The sequence below is a fragment of the Callithrix jacchus genome, chromosome 14 (genome assembly GCF_049354715.1).
Source record: "Callithrix jacchus isolate 240 chromosome 14, calJac240_pri, whole genome shotgun sequence".
NCBI lineage: Eukaryota > Metazoa > Chordata > Mammalia > Primates > Cebidae > Callithrix > Callithrix jacchus.
The window spans coordinates 99,953,995-99,974,575 of record NC_133515.1 but is presented as its reverse complement, the minus strand read 5'-3'; the positions used below and the strand labels follow the sequence as shown (position 1 = coordinate 99,974,575).

Below are 20,581 nucleotides of genomic sequence, written 5' to 3'. Positions count from 1 at the left end.
TTTCTTGCTGTGTCCTGGTTACTCCAGCTCCAGCTGCAGCTCAAGGGGCCCCAGGTACAGCTTGGGCTACCACTCTAGAGGATGCCAGCTATAAATCTTAGCAGCTTCCACATAGTGGTTAAGCTTATGGGTGCACAGAATGCAAAGCATGAGGGAGGCTTGGCGGCATCCACCAAGATTTCAGAGGATGTATCAGAAAGCCTTCCAGCCAAGGTAGAAGCCTGCTGCAGGCATGGAGCCCACACGCAGATACTCTACTACAGCAGTGTGGGGGTTGGAACCCACACACAGAGTCCCCACTGGAGCACTGCCTAGTGGAGCTATCGGAAGGGGGCTGCCACCTTGCAGACCTAAGAATGGTAGATCTGCCAGGAGTTTACAACCTCAGCATGGAAAAGCTGCAGGTACTCAACTCCAACCCTTTAGAGCAGTCACATGGGCTATATTCTGCAAAGCCATGGGGTGGAGCTGCCCAGGGTATTGGGAGCCCACCTGTATTAGTCTATTCTTACAGTGCTAGAAAAAAATACCTGAGCCTGGGTATTTTATAAGGAAAAGAAGTTTAATTGGCTCACAGTTCTGCAGGCTATACAAGAAGCACAGTTCTGATATCAGCTTCTGGGGGACCTCAAGAAGCTTACAATCATGGCAGAAGATGAAGCAGGAGCAGGCATGTCACATGGCAAGGAAGAGAGGAGAGAGTTGTCAGACACATTTAAATGACTAGATCTCACCAGAACTCATTCACTATCATGAAGACATAACCAAGAGGATAGTACTAAAGCATTCATGAGCGATCCACTCCCATGATCTCATCATCTTCCGCCAGGCCTCTTCTAAGACTGGGGAATACAACTGAACATGAGATTTGGGCAGGGATAAAGAACCAAACCATATTGCCACCCCTTGCTCCTGTGTGCCCTGGATGTGGGAAGTGGAGTCAAAGGAGATTCTTTTGGAGCTTTAAGACTAGACTGCCCTGCTAGGTTTCAGACTTGGGTTGGGCTTGTTACCTTTTTCTTTGGGCCATTTTTCCCCTTTTTAGAAGGGAAATGTTTACCTGATGCCTGTTCCACCATTGTATCTTCGAAGTAAGTAATTTGGTTTTGATTTTACAGGATCATAGGTGGAAAGAACTTATCTCCAGATGAGATGCTGGTCTTTGGACTTGGAACTTGGAGCTCTTGACTGACTTGATGCTGGAACAAGAAAAGACTGGGATCATATTTTGCCATGTGAGAAGGACATGAGATTTGGGGGGCTGGGGCAGAATGATATGGTTTGGATGTTTGTCTTCTCCAAATCTCATGTTGAAATGTAATCTTCAGTATTGGAGGTAGAGCTTGGTGGGAGGTGTTTTGGGTGACTTAGCACTATCCCCTTGGTGACGAACAAGTTCTTGCTCTGAGTTCATGTGAGATCTTGTTGTATAAAAGAGTGTGGCACCTCCCCTCTCTCTGTTTCTCATTCCTGCTCTTGTCATGTAATATGCTAGCTCCCTGTGGCCTTCCACCATGATTGTAAGCTTCCTGGGTCCCTCACCCAAAGCAGTTGCCAGTGTCATGCTTGCTGTGGAGCTTGCAGAACTGTGAGCCAATCAAAGTTCTTTTCTTTAGTAATTACCCAACCTCAGGTATTCCTTTATAGCAATGTGAAAACACACTGATACAGGAGCCCTGTTATGGGAACGGGAAAGACACAGGGAAGGGAAAGTGGCCACTGTGGAATGTGTTATCCAGCCAGCTACCTCTCAGGGGGCATGAGGCTTAACACCCTGGGAAAACTCTGAGATCCCTGGTAAGACACACAGATCAGAGGTACCTCACCAAGAGGCAAGGGAGCTGCGGTACTGATACTCCACACTCCCTTAGCCAGTGGTTGAGGGATGACAAAGGAGAATGGTCGTGATTAATTCTCTGTAAGCAGCAAGAGAATAGCCATCAACCGAGCAATGCAGGTGCCAGCATTTGGAAGTCAGGTGGGAGGTGCTGAGGAGGGACAGGTGGTCATGGCAGGGCACCAGCAACACTGCTATGAAACACTAAGACTTACTGGGTTCTTACTAGATATCATATACTCTACAAAGCAGCACGCTACAAACTTGATTTCATTCCATCTTTACAATACCACCATAGGACTGGTATTTTTAGCTCTGCTTCACAGTGGAGGAAATAGAGGTCCCTTCCTCATCTGCCAAAGGTCAAATAACCAGTAACAAGCAAAACTGAGAATTGACTGCAGGTTTGTCTAGCTCAGCATACAGCTCCTTGATTTTCCCACTGCATCGTGCTCCCTCTAAAGCCTCAGAAGGCTGTGGGGGCAGGGCCAGCCTCACAGATATGTTCACCCAGGAAGTCACGGAGGGCCTCGTGATCACAGGACCCTGCACTTGCTTTAATGCTTTGCAATTTCACCATCTTGAAACTGAACTAATTCTGAAAGAGGGGCCTATCACTTTCATTTTGCACTGGACTGCAAATTATGTAGCAGGTCCTGACTCAGGGCCTTGCTCACCCAAGTTCCAATTTCCCTAAGAAGCACATCTCAAACTCTGCTTGAAAATCTCACTGACTTAGATCTAATTGAAAAATCCTTTCCATCTCTATAATAATTTTCCACCCCAAAGTTACACCAAGAATTAGCAGGTGATAATGATTTAACAGCACACTCCCAGCAACAAAGACCAGACAGATTCTTTCTCAACAGCCCTAGCTCTTACTTTAATCTTCTGCTTTCTTCCCTGTGTCGCAGCACAGCAGTTAATGACCTGCAATAAATCCAAGAAGCTGTGATTTGAAAGCTACTGAGGCCTGGCAAGGAAACAGATCTATATTTTCACTGAGAGGTGGTATCTAGGTAACCTGGGCCCAGCAAGGATTCCTCGATATTAAGGCTGTTCTTCTTTTAAGACCTAAATCGACATCTCTACTGTCTCACCCAGGGACTTGTATTTTTTCTTTTAATCACTCATGCCTACCCTTTTATCTAACCTTTCCAGACTGCTTGCACTTTAAAGTGTAATGGCTGTATTATCAGACAAAGCTGATCATAAATGTGGTGAAGGGGAACGGCCTGAACAGCTTGAAGACGTGGCCCCCAAGGCTGGGCTCACATCACGTGCTAGGGCTGCGGCATTGCCCTGGCACCTGAGCCCCTGACCCCAACCCCAGATGGGCACGTGAGCAATGTAGGGTGACTATGGGGGATTTCCTGGGTCCACTAAGACTTTATATACACCTTTACAATTGCAATTCCCCGTTCAGCTAAACTCTCTGTACTTATAGATAGATCTATTTGATGTAAGCTAAGTTTGAAGTACTCTGGAGTCTGCCGGGAAAGTGGATAAACAAGCTCTTTGTTCTCTCCAGCAGCAGCCCTGGTGGAAACCCAAGGGAATTCCTAAAGGAGTACAGGTCCACAATCCCTTATCAATTTCAAAATTAAAAAAGCACAACAAACAGTTTTTCTCAACTTATTTGGTCCACACCTGGTTTGAACTGAAGTAAGTACTGCCTTTAATTATCCCTTTTAATGCTAATATCCTTACCTTCACAGCAGATTTGTTAGTGTGATTGACAGTGGGGGGCTACCCCAGGCCTACCTGGGCTGTTATGTGATATGGGATAGATGCACCATAATACCTTTTTAAGATCTGAAAAGTTCTCAGTTCCAAAGCACATCTGTTCTCCAGGGTTTTGGCTAAGGGATCAGGCCTCTTCCTTAAATACAGCAATCACAAGACATTCACAGTTCAGGGTGTGAAGCAGGTACAATCTTTCGCCAAAGCAGCTGGAAATCTGAGAAGAGATGAGACACACACGTAAATGAATATCCTACAAAGTAGGACGGGATCATGTCTAGTTAGGGGACATCAGTGTGTACCATATGGAAAGAGGAACATTATCCAGAGCGGGCAATGGCACCGAGGCAGAATACTGCAGGGGAAATGTGGGATCAGGGAACTTACTCGCACAGGAGCAAAAGGCCTAAGGGAGAATGGGAAATAAAGTTGGAAAAGTCACTGGGGTCACACTGGAGAGGACTTTAAAGGCCAGACTGAGGGAAAGCTTGGCAGGGCAACTGGGGCTGTGTTCCAGGAAGTTAAATTCTTGCAAAGTTGAGGGAGCCACGTGAGTAACTGACCAGTAAACAATCGTAGGAAACCAACAGAAAGACAACGTCGTTGTGCACCGGGAGTGGCCTTAGGAGTCAGGAGGACAGCTTCAAAAGGAACTGTGGAGACAGAGGGAAAGCGCCCAGGAAATGTGTGGAGCGGTGGTTCTGTGGACACGGAGCCACTGGTTTGAGCAGGGGCTGGGCGGGGCCTGAGTGCTCCTGGGCGGGCCCTGCCTCCTCTGCCTCCCCTCCCAGCTGGTGCACGCACTGCACCGCAGCTCTCGGGCTGCCACAGGTCAGGTCTTAGTGCCATCAGCAACACTCTTCTTCATTTGTATGTCTCCTCTAGCTTACCTAGCAAGGCTTAATTATTTAAATCTCAATTAATCCCCTTAAGGGTGCTTGCATGAGAAGTTTGTTTAATTACCTCCTTTAAACTCCCCTGTTGCACACGGCCTTGTTCGGTTTATTGATCACTCAACCACCAAGCTTCTCCCTCCGAGCTGACAGCTGAAGTAGCTCAGAGGAAATTCCTCAGGAGCAAATTCCGAGGCTCACTGTGCTGCTCCTTTTACTCTCCAGGTTGCGCTACAATGGAGAATGGGGCTCAGGACAGTCGCTGTTCGCTGGAAGGAATGGAGGCATCAGAGTCTTCTCCTCGACGCCTCCGACTCCCTTATCATCTGCCAGCATCCCTGCCCTGTGCCAAAGCTCCAGGCCAGGCGTTTCATACCCTCTCCTCTCAGCCAGACATAGGGCTCCCGTGCCTGTGCGCATGAGGTTTGACCCACTCTGTGCCCCTTCAAATCCTTCCCTTCCTCCGGGGCCCGATTCAAGCCCTTCCTTTTCTAAAATGCCTTTTCTGCCCAAACTCTTTTTTACCACCTGGACATTCTGACAGCCTGGCTCAGTTCCCAGCCAGTTGGCTGGGTACATTTCACCAGGCAGAACTGACCTCTCTACCTCCTTTGAGTTCTCATCTCAGCAGCTCTTTGAATGAGGTTACTCAGCACTAATTGCTTCACTCGTTGAGACCACACATCTCCTAGGAGCAAAGGCATGCCATGTCCTCACAGCACCTCATACAGTAAGTGCTCAGACATTGCTTGTTACATGTGTGGTAAAATACACATAACGTAAAATTTGCCATTAGCAGCGTTTTGTACATTCATGATGTTGTGCAGCCCTCACTACCATCTGGCCTCAGATCATTTCCGTCATCCCAAAAGGAAACCCTCTACCCATTAGGAGCCACTCTCCAACCACCTATCTGCCTTCATCAGCACGGATTTGCCTATTCTGGATATTTCCTATCGATTCAATTACAGAAGGTCTGGCCTTTTGTAGGCTGGCTTCTATGCAGCATAATGTTCTCGAGGTTTATCCACGTTGAATTATATCAGTTCTTCATTCACGTTATGGCTGGATAATATTCCATTGTAAGGATACCACATTTTGCTTATTATTCATTCATATTTTGATTTTTCAGGACATTTGGGTCAAACATTGCCTCTTTATTATTAATATTTTTCTCTGGAGTATTCACTCTTGTCAATGAACATTTACCCTCTACACAGCATATGGTACAGATGGCAGGTACCCAGGTACCAAGGGGCAGGCACCAAACACTGGAAAATAAGAAGACAGCCCTACACAGTCAATGGGGCACTTTGGCTAAGCCCGTCTCATGTCATCTTTACAACAAGTCTTTGAGGCAAGTCCTATTACTTCCAACGAACACAGGGGAATATGGGCCTTAAAGGGGAGTGACTTGGGCAGGGCCGTGGAGCCCCTAAACTGGAGAGCTGACCCTTATCCTCTGCTTCTCAACTCTTTCCACTATGCCATGCTGTCTTTCTGACCCTGGAATGTAGATGAAAGTCTTGTTAGTCTTCAATGTGGGGATCATCTCTTCTTGAAGTCTCCGCTAAGCCATTTCCTTGACCCTACTATCCTCAGGGGACCACCCTCTCTCTTCCCACACTGTGTCCTGTGCCGACTTCTGTGTCTTCTTAATTTCTAGATCAGTGGGCTCCACAGTGGGTGTGTTTCTCCATGAGTCATCAGAGAGCAAGAAGAAAATACTAGAACCTTTATATATATTTATTGGCTGTCTCATCTTTCTAAACTTGATAGTTTTCATTATGTTTGATAGTGAACACAATATATAATGCAGTATTCCATGCACATGAATAAATATATGTTATATGCAAACCCTTTTTGTACTAAAGGGCTTTCAAGCAAGGACTCCACTGCATTCCAATATGAGCTTCTTGAATTCTGACTCTAATTAATCTCTGGATTCATAACTCTATGGCAAGCCTGACACATAATCTCCAAGCAGGTGTTCAGTATATATAAAATTTTTTTTAATTTTTAAATGAGTGGCTTCCAAAAACCTTTCCAGCCTCCTCATATGCAATTTCCTGATATCAAGCTGAAATCTAACTTCTTCCCTTTGAGTTTCTCCAGGAGGAGAACCAGACTATATTGCTTTTTTTTTCCTTCTGTAGCCTCTATTGCTATGAGGCAGCTTTGATGAAATGGTTCTTGGTGTATTTAGAACCGAATTTGAGTTGTGTCTCCACTTCATCCTAGCTCTGGGACTCTGAGTTCATTACTTCACTCTCTGATTCTCCATTTCTCCATGTTCTCCACAATCTACAACGAAGTTCAAATAGGAGATATATGAATGTTTTTAGGAAATGTTATCTATGGTAAACCTCAATTATTTTCCTCTGTAACAGTTTATGAGGCAAACAAGGCTAACACCAGAAAGTCGGCAGCTCCTCTGTATTAAGCCGTTCTTGCATTGCTATGAAGAAAGACCTGAAACCGGCAGTTTATAAAGAAAAGTGGTTTAACTGGCTCGTGGTTCTGCGGCATGTACAAGCACGGCGCTGGCACACGCTCCGCTTCTGGGAACTTTCACTCACTGAGAAAAGTGAAGCAGAAGCAGGCATGCCACATGGGGAGAGAAGGAGCACGGGAGGGGCAGGTGCCACAGACTTTAAATTACCACATCCTGCAAGAACCCACTCACTATCAGCAGGACAGCAACAAGCCATGAGGGATCTGCCCCCAAACACCTCCTCCTAGACCCCACCTTCAACATCAGGGATCACAGTTCATCAGGAGACTTGGCTGAGATATATATTCAAACTATATCATCTTCCTTGGTATTTACCCAAATGGTAAATGAGCTGAAAACTTACGGCCACTCAAAAACCTGCACATGAATGTTTATAGCAGCTTTATTCATAGTAGCCAAAATTTGGAAGCAAACAAGATGTCCTTCAGTAGTGAGTGGATAAAGAAAATGTGGTACATCCAGACATGGAATAGTATTCAGTGCTAAATAGAAATGAACTATCAAGCCATGAAGACATGGAGGACATTTACGTACATACTACTAAGTGAAAGAAGCCAATCCGAAAGGCTACTTATCGTACAATTCCAACGATATGACATTCTGGGAAAAGCTACAGAGAAAGTAAAAGGATCAGTGGTTGCCAGGGGGTGAGCAGGAGGAAGAGATGAACAGAGATGAAGAGATGGATTTTTTAAGGCCAGTGGATTTGTAAAAGGCCAGGGGGCAGTAAAACTACTCTGTGATATTATAACAGTGAATACATGTCATACATTTGCAGAAATCCATACATATACATCAACAAGAATGGCCCCCTAATATACACCATGGACTTTGGGATATAATGATGTGTCAATGTAGGTTCTCAATTGAAACAAATGTACGGATTGTAGCAGATGTTGTGCAGGGTGTTGAGAGCGGAGGAGTTTGGTGGGGTGTGGCAGGGGGTATGCAGGTACTGTCTGTTCTTTCTTCTCAATTTTTCTGTGAACCTAAAACTGCTCTTAAAACAAATCTATTTTTAAAAGCAACTCAACAGAACTTTTAACGATTAGAGCTTCTTTTTGATAACTTTTTTAAAAGAAAGATAGGAGACTACACACATATACAAAAACACTAAAAAATCCACTAGGAGAAAATTAATTGTTAGCTACGGTTGCCTCCGGATCGTGAGGTCACAAATTATTTTTAAATTATCCTTTATAGTTTTCTATATTTTCCAAATCATTTACAATAAGAAAACATTATTTGCAATAAGAAATAAGTTATCAAAAATAGTCAACCATCTTTTCTGAAGAAATATAACACATCTTGTGTTTTGAAATTGAGATCCATTTGAATTCAAGTATGTCTGCACCATCAGTTCAGTGGTTGTTAAGGCCTACTGTATGCACCAGTCCTTGTGCTGGTGCTTCTGTGCTTAAAGATAGAAACAAGAAACATATCCTTCCCTGGGGAAGTTCACAGCCTCACGGAGGAACCAGAAGAGGCAGAACCTTGTTGGTCTGTTGACTCCCGGATGTACACGCAAGGCTTTCAGGAAGAGGGAAGAAGATCCATTAGCAGGGTGGGGGCAGGGAAGTGAAATGGAGAAAGGCTTCCTGCAGCAAGTAGCAGGTGAGATGGTCTTAGAGATGAATATTTAGAGTTGGGAGCAGGCTATTTAGGTAGATAGAACAGCATGAGCAAAGGTATCAGGTTGGGAAACTGTCTCATGTCTAAGGAATGTAGCAATCTAATAACTTGGCGGAACCACAGCACATATGTCCAGTAGCTTTGGAAGATAAAATGGGAAAATTGAGTCTGACCTACCAGTGAAGGTGGTCGATGCTACAATGGGCTGTTGTGTTTGATTTCTTAGGCAATGGGGAACTACTGGAGGATTTGAAGAAAAAGGACGCTCCAGCTGCATTTAGCAGGTACAAAATAATGTGGCTAGGAGGTTCCCAGTTTTTTTGGTAGAGATAATGTGCGTGTGTGTTTTTAATTACATATGGACTAAATTTTAAAAAATGAGCATATATTACTTTCTCAACTGAGAATGAAACCATGGTTATTTCTGTTCCAGGAAGGAAAAGATCTTCCTGTTTGAGTGATTTCTCTTTAAGAATGTAGAGGATGAATTGGAAGGGATCAGCCTTTAGACTTCAAACAAGATCTGTCTGTGATTTCAGCAATCCATCAGGGATTGTGAGATAGCCCCACCTCCACCACCTGCTACGCTCTCTTTACTATGCACATATGTGAACATTTCTCTCTCCTCTCTCTTTCTCTCTCTCTCCCCCCTCCCTTCCTCCCTCTCTCCCTCTCTCTCTCCCTCCCTCTCTCTCTCCCCCCTTCCCCTCTCTTTCTCTCCCCCTCTCCCTCTTTCCCGCCCCTCTTTCTCTCTCTCTCTCTAATGAAATGGAAGTTTGCATCCCTCCCCAAATGCACATGTTGAAATTTAACCTCCAGTGTGATAGAATAAGGAGGTGGGGCCTTTGGGGGATAATTAGGTGATGAGGCTAAAGCACTCACTATAGGGTCAGGCTCTTACAAAAGAGACCCCAGAGAGGTCCCTCACCTCCTTTCTGCCCTGTGAGGAAACAATGAAAACTCAGCAGTCTGCAAGCTGGAGGAAGGCTCTCACATCACTCAGCCGTGCTGGCAGCCTGAGGCTTCAGACTTCCAGCTTCCAAAACCACCACAAACAAATTGCTGGTTTTTAAGCCACCCAGTCTATGTTATTTGTGTTACAGTAGCCTAAGCAAACTAAGGCGCTCTCTTGCGCTCTCTCTCTCTCTCTCTCTCACACACACACACACACACACACACACACACACACCACTCTAAAGTCCAAGAAGAGACCCTCCTAGAAGGCGCGTCAATATCCAGATGATCTCAAAAATACAAGTGCCCAGAACGGGAAGATCTTCACTACTGACAAAAGCTGACATCTTTGTACAGCAGACAGTCAGAGATGCAACTTGTTACCTGTTGAATTCTGTCTTAACATGGGGCTCAGAATTGAGGGGTGTTCCCGCTTTCATTCAAGGTCTCCCTTGATGTAAGCTACTTAAATCATTTACTTCCTTGTGGCTTGTATGTCTACTGTTTTCTTAATAGTCTATTTAAAGCCGCAAGATGCACCTCATTTTTTTCCAAATGTAATTTGTGAGAATTTGCATGAAACACGCAGTAACAAGTGGCTCGTGAATTATGGATGATCCCCTCTAATGGGTCGGAGCTTGTTTGGAAAGTGTGGTCTTATAAACTACCAGGTTTGCTTTCTATGGCAAATTGAATGCTATTCCCCCACTTGCTTTACATATTCTCCTAATTAGGAGAGATAAAATAGATTTTAGACCTGAAAAAAGAAATTTCTTTCCAAGAGCCCACATTTGTATAGAGAACTAAGCTCATTCCAGTCAGCTGCACCCTCTAATTTAGAGCCGTTGTCAGCATAAAGTATAATCATAACAGATTTCTCCATCAGGGGCTCTTACGCAATACAGTTCTTAAGGTGACTTTTTTCAAGCTAACGGAGGGACTGTGAGGTTTGCTTCTTCAAGGTGGCCTGGGAGAGGCTGAGATGAGACTTGGGTTTCACCAAGGATGACTTAAAGTTGTTCTGCATTTTGCTTATCTATTCTTGGGGAAGCCGAGTGAGTTAAATGAATCATTGCTAGCACTTACTGAACTCTGACAACACCTGTCAGATGAGCTGGGTACTGTGTGATGCAATCTTGGCATGAGGTGGCTCTTTGGTGGCACTCAGTCATCCGGCAGTGAGCCAGCACCCATGCTTGGGGTGCAGGGGGAGCTCAAGGTACAGTAGCCAGCAGCAGGCCTTTCCTGCCCTGCTGCACGGTGCACAGAGGAGTGAGCAGTGGGATGGGGTTAGGGTGGAGGCTGTGAGGAGCACTGGGCCGAGCATGGAGGGAAGGTTGGAGGGTTGCTTATAGTTATCCAGGAACCACTGAAGCTTCGTGATTCTGGGTAGTGGAGTTGCTGCTTTCTGTTCTCACTCTAAGTGGGAAGAGACTCTTCCTTCAAAGAGACTGTGACACCCCCTTCCCACTGCTGCAGGCCACAGGTATATTCCTGGCTTCCCTGGGACACACTGGAAAAAGAAGAATTGTCTTGGGCCACACATAAAATACACAAACACTAATGATAGCTGATGAGCTAAAAAAAAAGTCATAGGATTTTAAGAAAGTTGATGAATTTGTCTGGGTCACATTCGAAGCTGTCCTGGGCTGTGGGTTGGAGAAGCTTGCTGTAGAGCAAGGACACACACAGATGCAGGAGGGAAAGCACCAGCACAAAATACCCTTCTCGGGTCAAGGGGCATCCTTTTTGGGCTCCAGAAAACAAACCTGAAGAAAAAGGCAGACAGTCCAAAAGCCATGTATTTAAGGGCCATAGAGAGCAGGAAGATCCTTTCTCTCCCTATGGCCTATCTTTCCAGCCTCATTTCCAGCTCGGGCACATCCTCTTATTGGCTCAGCTGTTGATGAGAGAGTATTCTTTCAGGGTGACTCCCTTGCCACCCACAGACCATAACTCCCAATGGGACAGTCATATCAAAGCCTATATGGTCCTTATGAAATGGATGGCAAATTTCCCCCGGGAAAGAGCCAAATAGTAAATATGCTGTGGGTCACACAGTCTCTGCTGCAACTCTTCAAGTATTCTGTTGTAGCCTGAAAATGGCCATAGACGATAGGTCAGTGGATGAATGTGGCTGGCCTCCAATGAAACTTTATTTGTAAGAAGTGTGGCAGAGGGCTGGATTTGGTCCAAGCCGTAACTGGTTAACCACTGGTGTTGTGGTGTGAATGTTTGTGTCCACTGCCAAATTGATATGTTGAATTTCTCACCCCTATGGTGATGGTATTAGGAGGTGGGCCCTTTGGCAGCTGATCAGGTCATGGGGTCATGGGTTTAGTGCCTGACCTGATCAGGTCATGGGGTCATGGGTTTAGTTTGGCTCTGTGTCCTCACCCAAATCTCATCTTGAACTGTAATTCCCACGTGTCAAAGGAAGAACCTAGGGGAGGTGACTGGATCATGGGGTTGGCTCCCCCATGCTGTTCTCTTGATAGTGAGTGAGTTTTCACACGATCTGATGGTTTAAAAGCATCCTCACTCCCTCTCTCCCGCTGCAGTGTAAGCCATGCTTTGCTTCCCCTCTCCCCTTCTGCCATGATTGTAAGTTTCCTGACACATCCTCAGCCATATGAAACTGTGAGTCGATTAAACCTCTTTTCTTCATAAATTACCCCGTCTCACGTAGTTTTTGATAGCAGTGTGAGAATAGATTAATACAGCACCCTTGCCAAAGAGGCCTGAGGGACATTCCTTGTCCCCTCCACCATAGGAGAACAAAGTGAGAAGGCACCGTCCATGCATCAGAAAACAGATCTGCACCAGCTGACCAGGCTCACCTTGTACTTTCCCAGCCTCAGAATTTGAGAAATAAATGTGTTTTTTATAAGCTACTCAGTTTATGGAATTTTCTGACACCAGCTCAGGTCTAAATATCCTACATATGTCAGGGTTAAAATCATATGTTGTATATTAATAATCTAGTCAAATTGTTTCCAGCCTCTTCTCTAGCAATAGATGGAGATAATTCCTACCTGTCTTAGTCTTGATTGTCTGCTGAAAACTGCTGTGAATAAGAACATTCACCTTCCCCAGGTCAAGCAATTGTCACCCCTCAGTCCATTCTATAGTCAAACTGAGCCACAAACATTATGCCAGGTGAGAAAAATGCACCATCTTATTAGAGCATAATTCTGACTTTCCTGCAATTTACAAGTCCAGGCAGAAAAGCTTTTCGAAGAAAACCTCTGCATTCAAGTTAATGGTACCTTCAGTTCCCTCCATGTCCCCCAAAAAATGGTGAGAGGAGGATCTTAACTTTATATTTTTATAACGAAAGAGCCTCTCAAGAGAGTTCTCTTCAAAATAAAAGCATCATCTTTGCCCAGGGAAATTTTACTTCTCTACCCCTGAGAGGTAGAAGTGTGCTCACAGCTTTGAAAAAGGGGGTTGGAGGTGTTTGCTTTTGTTTTTAGAAACAGGCTTTCACTGTCACCTGAGCTGGAGTGCAGTGGAGCAATCATAGCCCACTGCAGCCTCAAACTTTTGGACTCAAGCAATCCTCTTGTCTCAGCCCCCTAAGTAGCTGGGACTGCAGGCACAGGCCACCACGTTCAGCTAAAATGGCAGGCTTTTTGGCTTCTACTCATCAGGAGCCCAACATGAGTCTCAGGGCCCAGTTTCTTCCACCACCACCAACAGCACTCTCCATTTTCCAACACACAATACACAAGGATCACAGAATGGTCCAGCAAGGCCCTGTGGCAGCTCCTGGGTAGACAGACCTAATCTAGATCTGGGATTGGATAAAGTTTTCGTGGCAGAGGTAACGAGAGCTGAGAGCAGAGGATGGGAAAAAGGTGGGTGGAGGGCTAGCGAAAGTAAGAAAAATCCAGGGAAAACAGCACAGGATGCTTCTCTCCCAAGGTAGAAGAAAAGCCCAGAAACTGCTAGAATTGGTGAGAGGCTTGGTGAGGCTGGAGCAGGGAGCACAAGAATGTCCTGGAAAGGTAAGCAGAGGCCAGGTGGTGCAGAGGCAAGGTGGTGCAGAGGCCAGGTGGTGCAGGGCGGGTTATGGTGTTTGGAAGGGGGCCCGTGAAGTATTTCAAGCAGAGAGGTGATGTCTTCAGATCAGCCTCATGGCAAAAATCATAATGGTTATGACTCACAGAGCATTTTATTCTGCACTCGGACCCGAGCTCTGTGCTGTCCACACACAATCCTTTTATCCTGGGGAGCAGCCTGGCATGGCGACAAAGAGCCAGGACCTAGAGGCTACCTCCTGGGTCACGCACCTGTGAAGGAATGCCACTCTCCTTGTTCTTCTCTAAATTCAGACCTCAGAATGGAGTCCACAGACCTTTGAGTCTTCAGACAAATGATTAAGTAACTGGGCAAAAAAAAAAAAGCAATAACCAATATTCAAGAGATGCTCATTTCACAGTTAATTTCTTCACACTCTGAATATATCACTTTTGTGAAGTGGCTGAACTGGACCCATTCAAATAATGAAGATAATCTGGACACTGTAAAGAATAAAGAGTGGGATAATTAAGACACATTTGTGAGCTCAGTGTGAAACAAGGACGTCAGCTCCAAGAAGTCGCGTTTTCTTGGGAGAAAAAGAGAAAGAGAGGGTAGTCTTTTGTTTTCTCTTGTTTGCCTTCGGGATGTCAAACACATTTTTACATCTTAAGTTTTCTGTTGATTTTTGTTGTTCTGCTCCAGTGCCCTAGCATGGATTTTGTAAAAGAGGCCAGTGGCGCTGCAAGATAATGAAGAATATTTTGCCTCTCACAGGGAGGCTTCACCCCTAGACTGACAATGACCCCAAATGTGCATCTCCAATTTACTTTTTTCCTTTGAAATGTCATAACACGAGCCACTATCATCTTTTTTTTTTTTTTTTTTTTTTTTAAGTAAGAAGCTTTTAAAAACTACCAGGAAAAAAGGAATGGTCTGCTGCCTTCAGTGCTTGGAGAAATCACTGAATCACTGGGAACAGAAAGGCATTTAAGACTCCCTAATATTGCAAATAGTCTTGGCCCTTTTTGCCTTGTCTTCCAGGAAGCTCAGAGTTTAACCTGGTATTAAATGGTTGTTTAATTTTGATTTTAAGATAGCAAATGTGATCTTAATATGAGTTACTGCTTTACACTTTCTGCTTCTATCTTCTGTATTTTAGTGTATGTTGTATGTGTGTGTGTGTGTGTGTGTCTGTTTGCATGTACGTACACACTATATAAAAACCACCTTGAATCCTTTATGAAATTAAGAAGAATAAGATATTTTAGAAACCAGAAAATCCTGCTACCTGCTATAATCATCATTTATTGGTCTCATTCATGAAGCTAGAACATAAGAAAAACCATGCCCTTGCAAACTGAACAAGGGTCCCTCACCACCCCTAGTAGTCCTTCATCTGAGAACAGAAGATACTAGAGAGGCACCAAGGCCATTGGCTGTATTTTTTTTCTCCCAGAAAAACTCTCCTAAAGCAGTCCCCTGAAATCAACAAGGCAGGCCTGCTTCCTTCAGTAGAATGTACAATTGTTGGTAACAGGTTGTATTTTCAAATACAGCCACAGTAACATCTTTCATCCCGTCTGCTCTTTAATGTGACTTTGACATTCTTCCCACAGAGAGGTGAAGTCTATTTCCCTCCTCACAAATGTGGGCAGGTTGGTGACTATGGTGGAAGTAAGGTTATATGACTTCCAAGGCTAGGTTTTAAAGGTGACACAATTTCTGCCTGCCTCGTTTTAGAACACTTGCTCTTGGAACCCAACCACCATGTTGTGAGGAAGCCCAAGTAGCCACATAGGAAGGGCACATATAAGTGCCCTGACCAACAGTCCTCACTAAAGTTCCAGTGACTAGCTCACCTCAACATGAGACAAGTGACATGCTTTCAGATAATTCTAGCTTCCAGTTGTCAAATCACCTCAGCCTTTCAGTCCTCCCAGAAGAGGCTCCAGACAACATGGGACAAAAACAGTCACCACTGTGATGTTTCCAAATTCCTGACCCGTCTGCTCTTTAATGGGTCTGTGAGCATAATATACAGGTTGTTAGTTGACAACCCTAAATTTGGGGTGGTTTGTAGGAAAAGGGGACAGCAAATAAGATAACTGTGGTTCAAATCCTAGTGTTATCACTTGATGACCTTAAACAAGTCATTTAACTCCCATGGTTCTTATGCTTCTCATTTGCAAATGAGATTAATATTTACCTCACAGGGTTTTGTTCAGGGTTATATAAAATTTTGTATAGAGAAGCATTTGATAAATATAAAGAAATGCTATTCGAACAGAAAGGACTATTATTTTCTAACTGCAGAAGTGTCTGCAGCAATCCAAAGGTGAATTCAGCAGGAATCCTGCATGACTCTGGGGGCAATGGCAGATGTGGTCCTTAGGGCAGTTGCTTCTACCTTAACCTTGATTGTGACCTAAAAAGTAGTCATGAGTAATCCAGAAAGGAGGCGAAAAAGTATTTGAAATACATTTAATATTGTACTTGTACTAAATAGGGTGTTTTGAGCATTAACTAGTATAATACGTGCATAGTAAGGTTGAACATCCATTTCTCAGAAATTCCAAGTCTTACTTGCAAGCCAGGCTTATCCCCATGCCATGTAGAAAACATGTAGGATATAGTATTTAGTAAGTGTTCAATAAATGTACACTATTATTTCTTGCATGATCTGTTTCTAACTTTTTATTCTAGAGGCATGAGATGATGTCATTCTATTTTTTAAAATTACAATTAACCCCTAAACTGAAGCTGAGGATAGTTAGCATGCTAGTTTATAAAGGCTAGACTCATTTTGATACAAAACCAAGATATTCGATGCACAATGTTAACATATTGCTCATTTTCAGCAAAATCTTTTTTTTTTCCTTCTTTTTTACCGTAGGGGCTACTTGTACACTCAGGCAAAGTGGAGAGACTAGAACTCAAAACGTGTGCTTTCCTTAGTAGTTCATACTAAGTTATTTTCCGCCCCAGTAAAAAGGGCGGAATACTACAGAAGAGTTCAAATCCAACGTCACTGACATCAGGTACCAAATGAGCCCAGCAGATGTTATTACGTCTGTATGGGTTTTTCCCCCTTCCTGGAAAGAGAAATAACGAGCTCTTGAAATTCAAATTCCCGTTGACTCTGAAGTCATAAACATATTTAAAAACGGTGCGAGTCTGTGACATTTACAATCACAAAATTCATGTCAGAGAGTAAATCCGGCATCACCTACAATCACTGATTATGGAATACCCATTCATCTCCACCCATTTGTTGGGGACACACACTTCAGAATGATGATATTCAGAAAATGCCAAGGGGAGCGCATGCCAGAGGTAACCACCCTCAGCAACCAGCCTGTTGACATTTGCAAATGCAGGAAAAATGAGGGGAACCCGAAGACACGGCAGCAGGAAGGAAATAGAGCAACTTAGAGCAGCCAGCCTTGCCATTTGTCAACCTCTGCTGGAAACAGTGCATGTGGCTTTGCCGAAAGGCACAGGTGTGTGGGCTGAGCTCAGCAGATGAATGCCACCTCCGGGAGGAGGCATGTGCATTTCTCAGCTTGAAATGCTTCCCCATCAAAACCAAATAAGGCTCCTGCAGATGACGTCAGGAGGCTTAGCTGCTACTGCCACAAAGGGACAATTTATTGAAGAGCTAAAAATGGTCGCCTCCACAAGGCTGACAGGCAAATATTTTAGGGAACGCTCCCCTTGTTTCGAGGAGACATCTGCCAGCTCCCCTGATTGGCACCTTCCTGTGTTAGTCATCCCGCTGGGCCTTGCTAAAAACTCCAAATACAGGTTCTTCCATACTGCTGCCTTCCGTTCCCGGAGGGGCAATTTCCACAGTGCCGGCTTTAGAAAGACTTCCTGTCATGTTCCTCTCAAGCACTCTCTGTCTATCTCTGAGAGGATGATGGAGAGGGGAGGTAAAGAACATTCCATGGATGGAAATACACATCTCCTCAAGAGACATCTTAAGAACACCTTTGCTTCACTTTTGAACCTACATCTAGCATACAGATGAGGGCAAGAAAGATGTTGAAACGTTAAAAGAAACATCTTTCTGTTTGGCTAACAATTTTTATAATTAAAGTTTGAGCAAAAGGTGCCCAAATATCCTGGCCTCCTGCAACAAGTCATTTTGAACACCAGTTCTGCAAAAGAAACAAACTGATCTGTGCAGTATTCCCTAGACTAATTATTCATCAGCCCACTGAAATATGGACATGGTTATTTTCTGCTTTCCATATGTCTTGTCACCCCAAATAGATCAGAATCTCTGGAAGCCCACTGTTAACATTTACCCCTTTGTGCCTCTGACAGAGCTTGACCAGGGGCTCAGCCCCCTTCTACAATTCTTCATCTCACTTAATGCTCACAAACAACCCTGTGAAATCGATTATGATCCTTCTCTTACAAACAAGAATCAGAGGCTCACGGAGCCCGCAGTCCTGCAGCAAGTCAGCGTCTGCAGAGCTGAGTCCACTTGGAGTCTGTTGACTCTGAAGCCCAAACCCTCAGCGCCTTCATGTTGCGGGGCCATTGCAAACACAACACTGGTTGACGGAGCAAAGTGTTGGTCCTGAGGCCCTTGTGTTTTCATTGAAGAGTCAGTCGAACGTGGAACTCAGAGCGAGCACAAACAACATAGAAACAAGGGCCTATCTGTGAGGTGGGTCTCTGAATGGACTGGAGGAACTCTCCACCCACAGGCCTCATCCTGCCCTTGGGGCCAAACAGAGCATGTGTGTCCCACCGCAGCCTTCTGGAGGTTTGCAAGTGGGGTTACACAACCTCCAGTCACCCTCGTGTGAATCACAATATGCATTCCACGAATTGTGTAGCGTGGCTTGTGTGATGGTTAATACTGAGTGTCAACTTGGTTGGAATGAAGGATACAAAGTATTGATCCTGGGCACGTCTTTGAGGGGCCGCCATAAGAGATTACCATTGGAGTGAGTGGGCTGGGAAAGGCAGACCCACCCTTAATCTGGGTGAGCACCATCTAATCAGCTGCCAGCATGGCTAGAATATAAGCAGGCAGAAAAACATGAAAAGAGAGACTGGCCTAGCCTACTAGCCTACATCTCTCTCCCATGCTGGATGCTTCCTGCCCTCAAACATCAGACTCCAAGTTCTTCAGTTTGGGGACTCATGCTGGCTCTCCTTGCTCCTCAGGCTGCAGATGGCCTATTGTGGGACCTTGTGATTGTGTGAGTTAATACTTAAGAAACTCATATATATATCCCATTAGTTTTGTCTCTCTAGAGAACCCTGACTAATACATCTTGTCATATTGTGTGACTTTCACAACCTGGCCCCAGGGCCCACCCAAAACACACATGCACACACAGTGTCAAAAGACAACATGCATTCCACGAATTGTGTAGCGTGGCTGTGTCTCAGCTCCTATAGCCCGAATGTGGCTACCTTGGCAAACCTTCCTGAACTATATGCACCAAGGTAATTTCCAGGCTTAACCCAGGAAAGCCTGGGTTAAGTGTCAAAGATGTTCTCCATCTCTGTCAACCTCCCAACCCATTAAAGAAAATATAACGTTTGTTTCCTAAAAGAATGACTTTTATGTTTGGCTTGTGTTTATTACTATTGATTCAAATGCAATTCCATTCATCAAATGTGTTTTGAGCAACTTCTCTTCATGAGGCACTTTTTAGGTCCTTCAGGGAAGACAGGAGCTGCTACACAAACCTGGACCTCAAGCAGTTCCCATCCAAGGCAGTACTTCTAAGCAGCGACATTGCTGGCAACTTTTTATCGAACACATCACGACAGCGCACGTCCCCTGGCTTTGTTTTTGCATCTCTATCCTCTAAAAAAGGCAGCAGAATAGAGGAGAAAGTGCATGGGCTTTGCAGTCAGCTCTGGGTTCAAAGCTAAGCTTTGCCGACTCAGAAACAGTCCCATTTGTTATGATACAGGAGGTTGCATTGGTTCATGAGATTTGGTTTTAGCACCTAAATGTTTTGAAGGAATGGGTGGAGGGCAACTTTTTCACAATTAAAGAAAAGGCCATAGCAATATATAAAGGCCTGAAGATGAAAGTTGACAATTTACAGAAGTGTCTTTCTGTACTGCAAAGTGGTAGACTTAGAGGCTACTAGAACTGCTAAGTCTTTCAGGAGGTTAAGAGACCTGGCATAGCTGTGAGCAGAGACAACTCCCTTGTAGTGAAACAGTAGGTAATGAGGAAGGCTACAGCCTCAATCCAATTTTTAATTTAGATAGAAAGCAGTCTCTACAACCGAATCTCAAAAGAGGAGGTGCGCATCCCACGGCTGAAAGTGGCAAAGAATAGACTGTGTTGCTGGTCCACGGAACATTCTGCACACTCTGCTGGCATTTTCATTACGCATTTTTTGTCGGTTTTGGTCAGCTTTGTGGTTGCCAGACTTTGAGTGGCTTGCTTTAACCATTTTCCTCTAAGATCTGTGTGTTTTACACGCAATCTCAAAGATCCCAAGGCTGTTTAGGGCCACACATATGTTCTTAGAGAAAACAATGCCCTGAGGGGTGTGTGTCTGTCTTCATGCCTAGTGTGCTAGTGTATGTTAGGTGATTTGTAAAGAAAAGCTTTTACTATGGTTTAATCTTCACTCTGCACCTGGTGGTGTTCCAGTGGAGACCTGGCCATTGTTCAGACTCAGACCAGCACCAGCTGCTGGTCCCGAATGCTGCAGAAAAAGGAGCACCTGAGTCCCAGGACTGTCTCTGCCTGGGGTGGGCAGACCACTGGCCACTGGGTCACTGGCTCCTGCCCTCTTACCGCTGCCCCGACTCCTGCTGCAAAAGAATAATGGAATTTTACTCCAAACAGGAGTTTCTCAAAATGAGGTATGCCACCCAGTAGCCTCGGCAGCGCCTGGCAACTTTTAGGAATGTGAATTCTCAGGCTTGACCGACTGGATCAGAAACTCTGGGGTGGGGGGCCCAGAATGTGAGTTATAACAAGCCCTG

The 20,581-nt window shown here is 44.7% G+C and overlaps 1 protein-coding gene across 1 annotated transcript in view; it reads right to left on the bottom strand.

Annotated features, from left to right (window-relative positions):
- Positions 1-3,646: 3,646 nt before the first annotated feature.
- Positions 3,647-20,581, bottom strand: part of NBAS (NBAS subunit of NRZ tethering complex) — a 454,285-nt gene continuing 437,350 nt past the window's right edge. Inside the window, exon 53 of the mRNA XM_078349936.1 lies at positions 3,647-3,797. Coding sequence (XP_078206062.1) covers positions 3,708-3,797 — 90 coding nt within the window. The 3' untranslated portion in view covers positions 3,647-3,707. The remainder of the gene's footprint in view (positions 3,798-20,581) is intronic.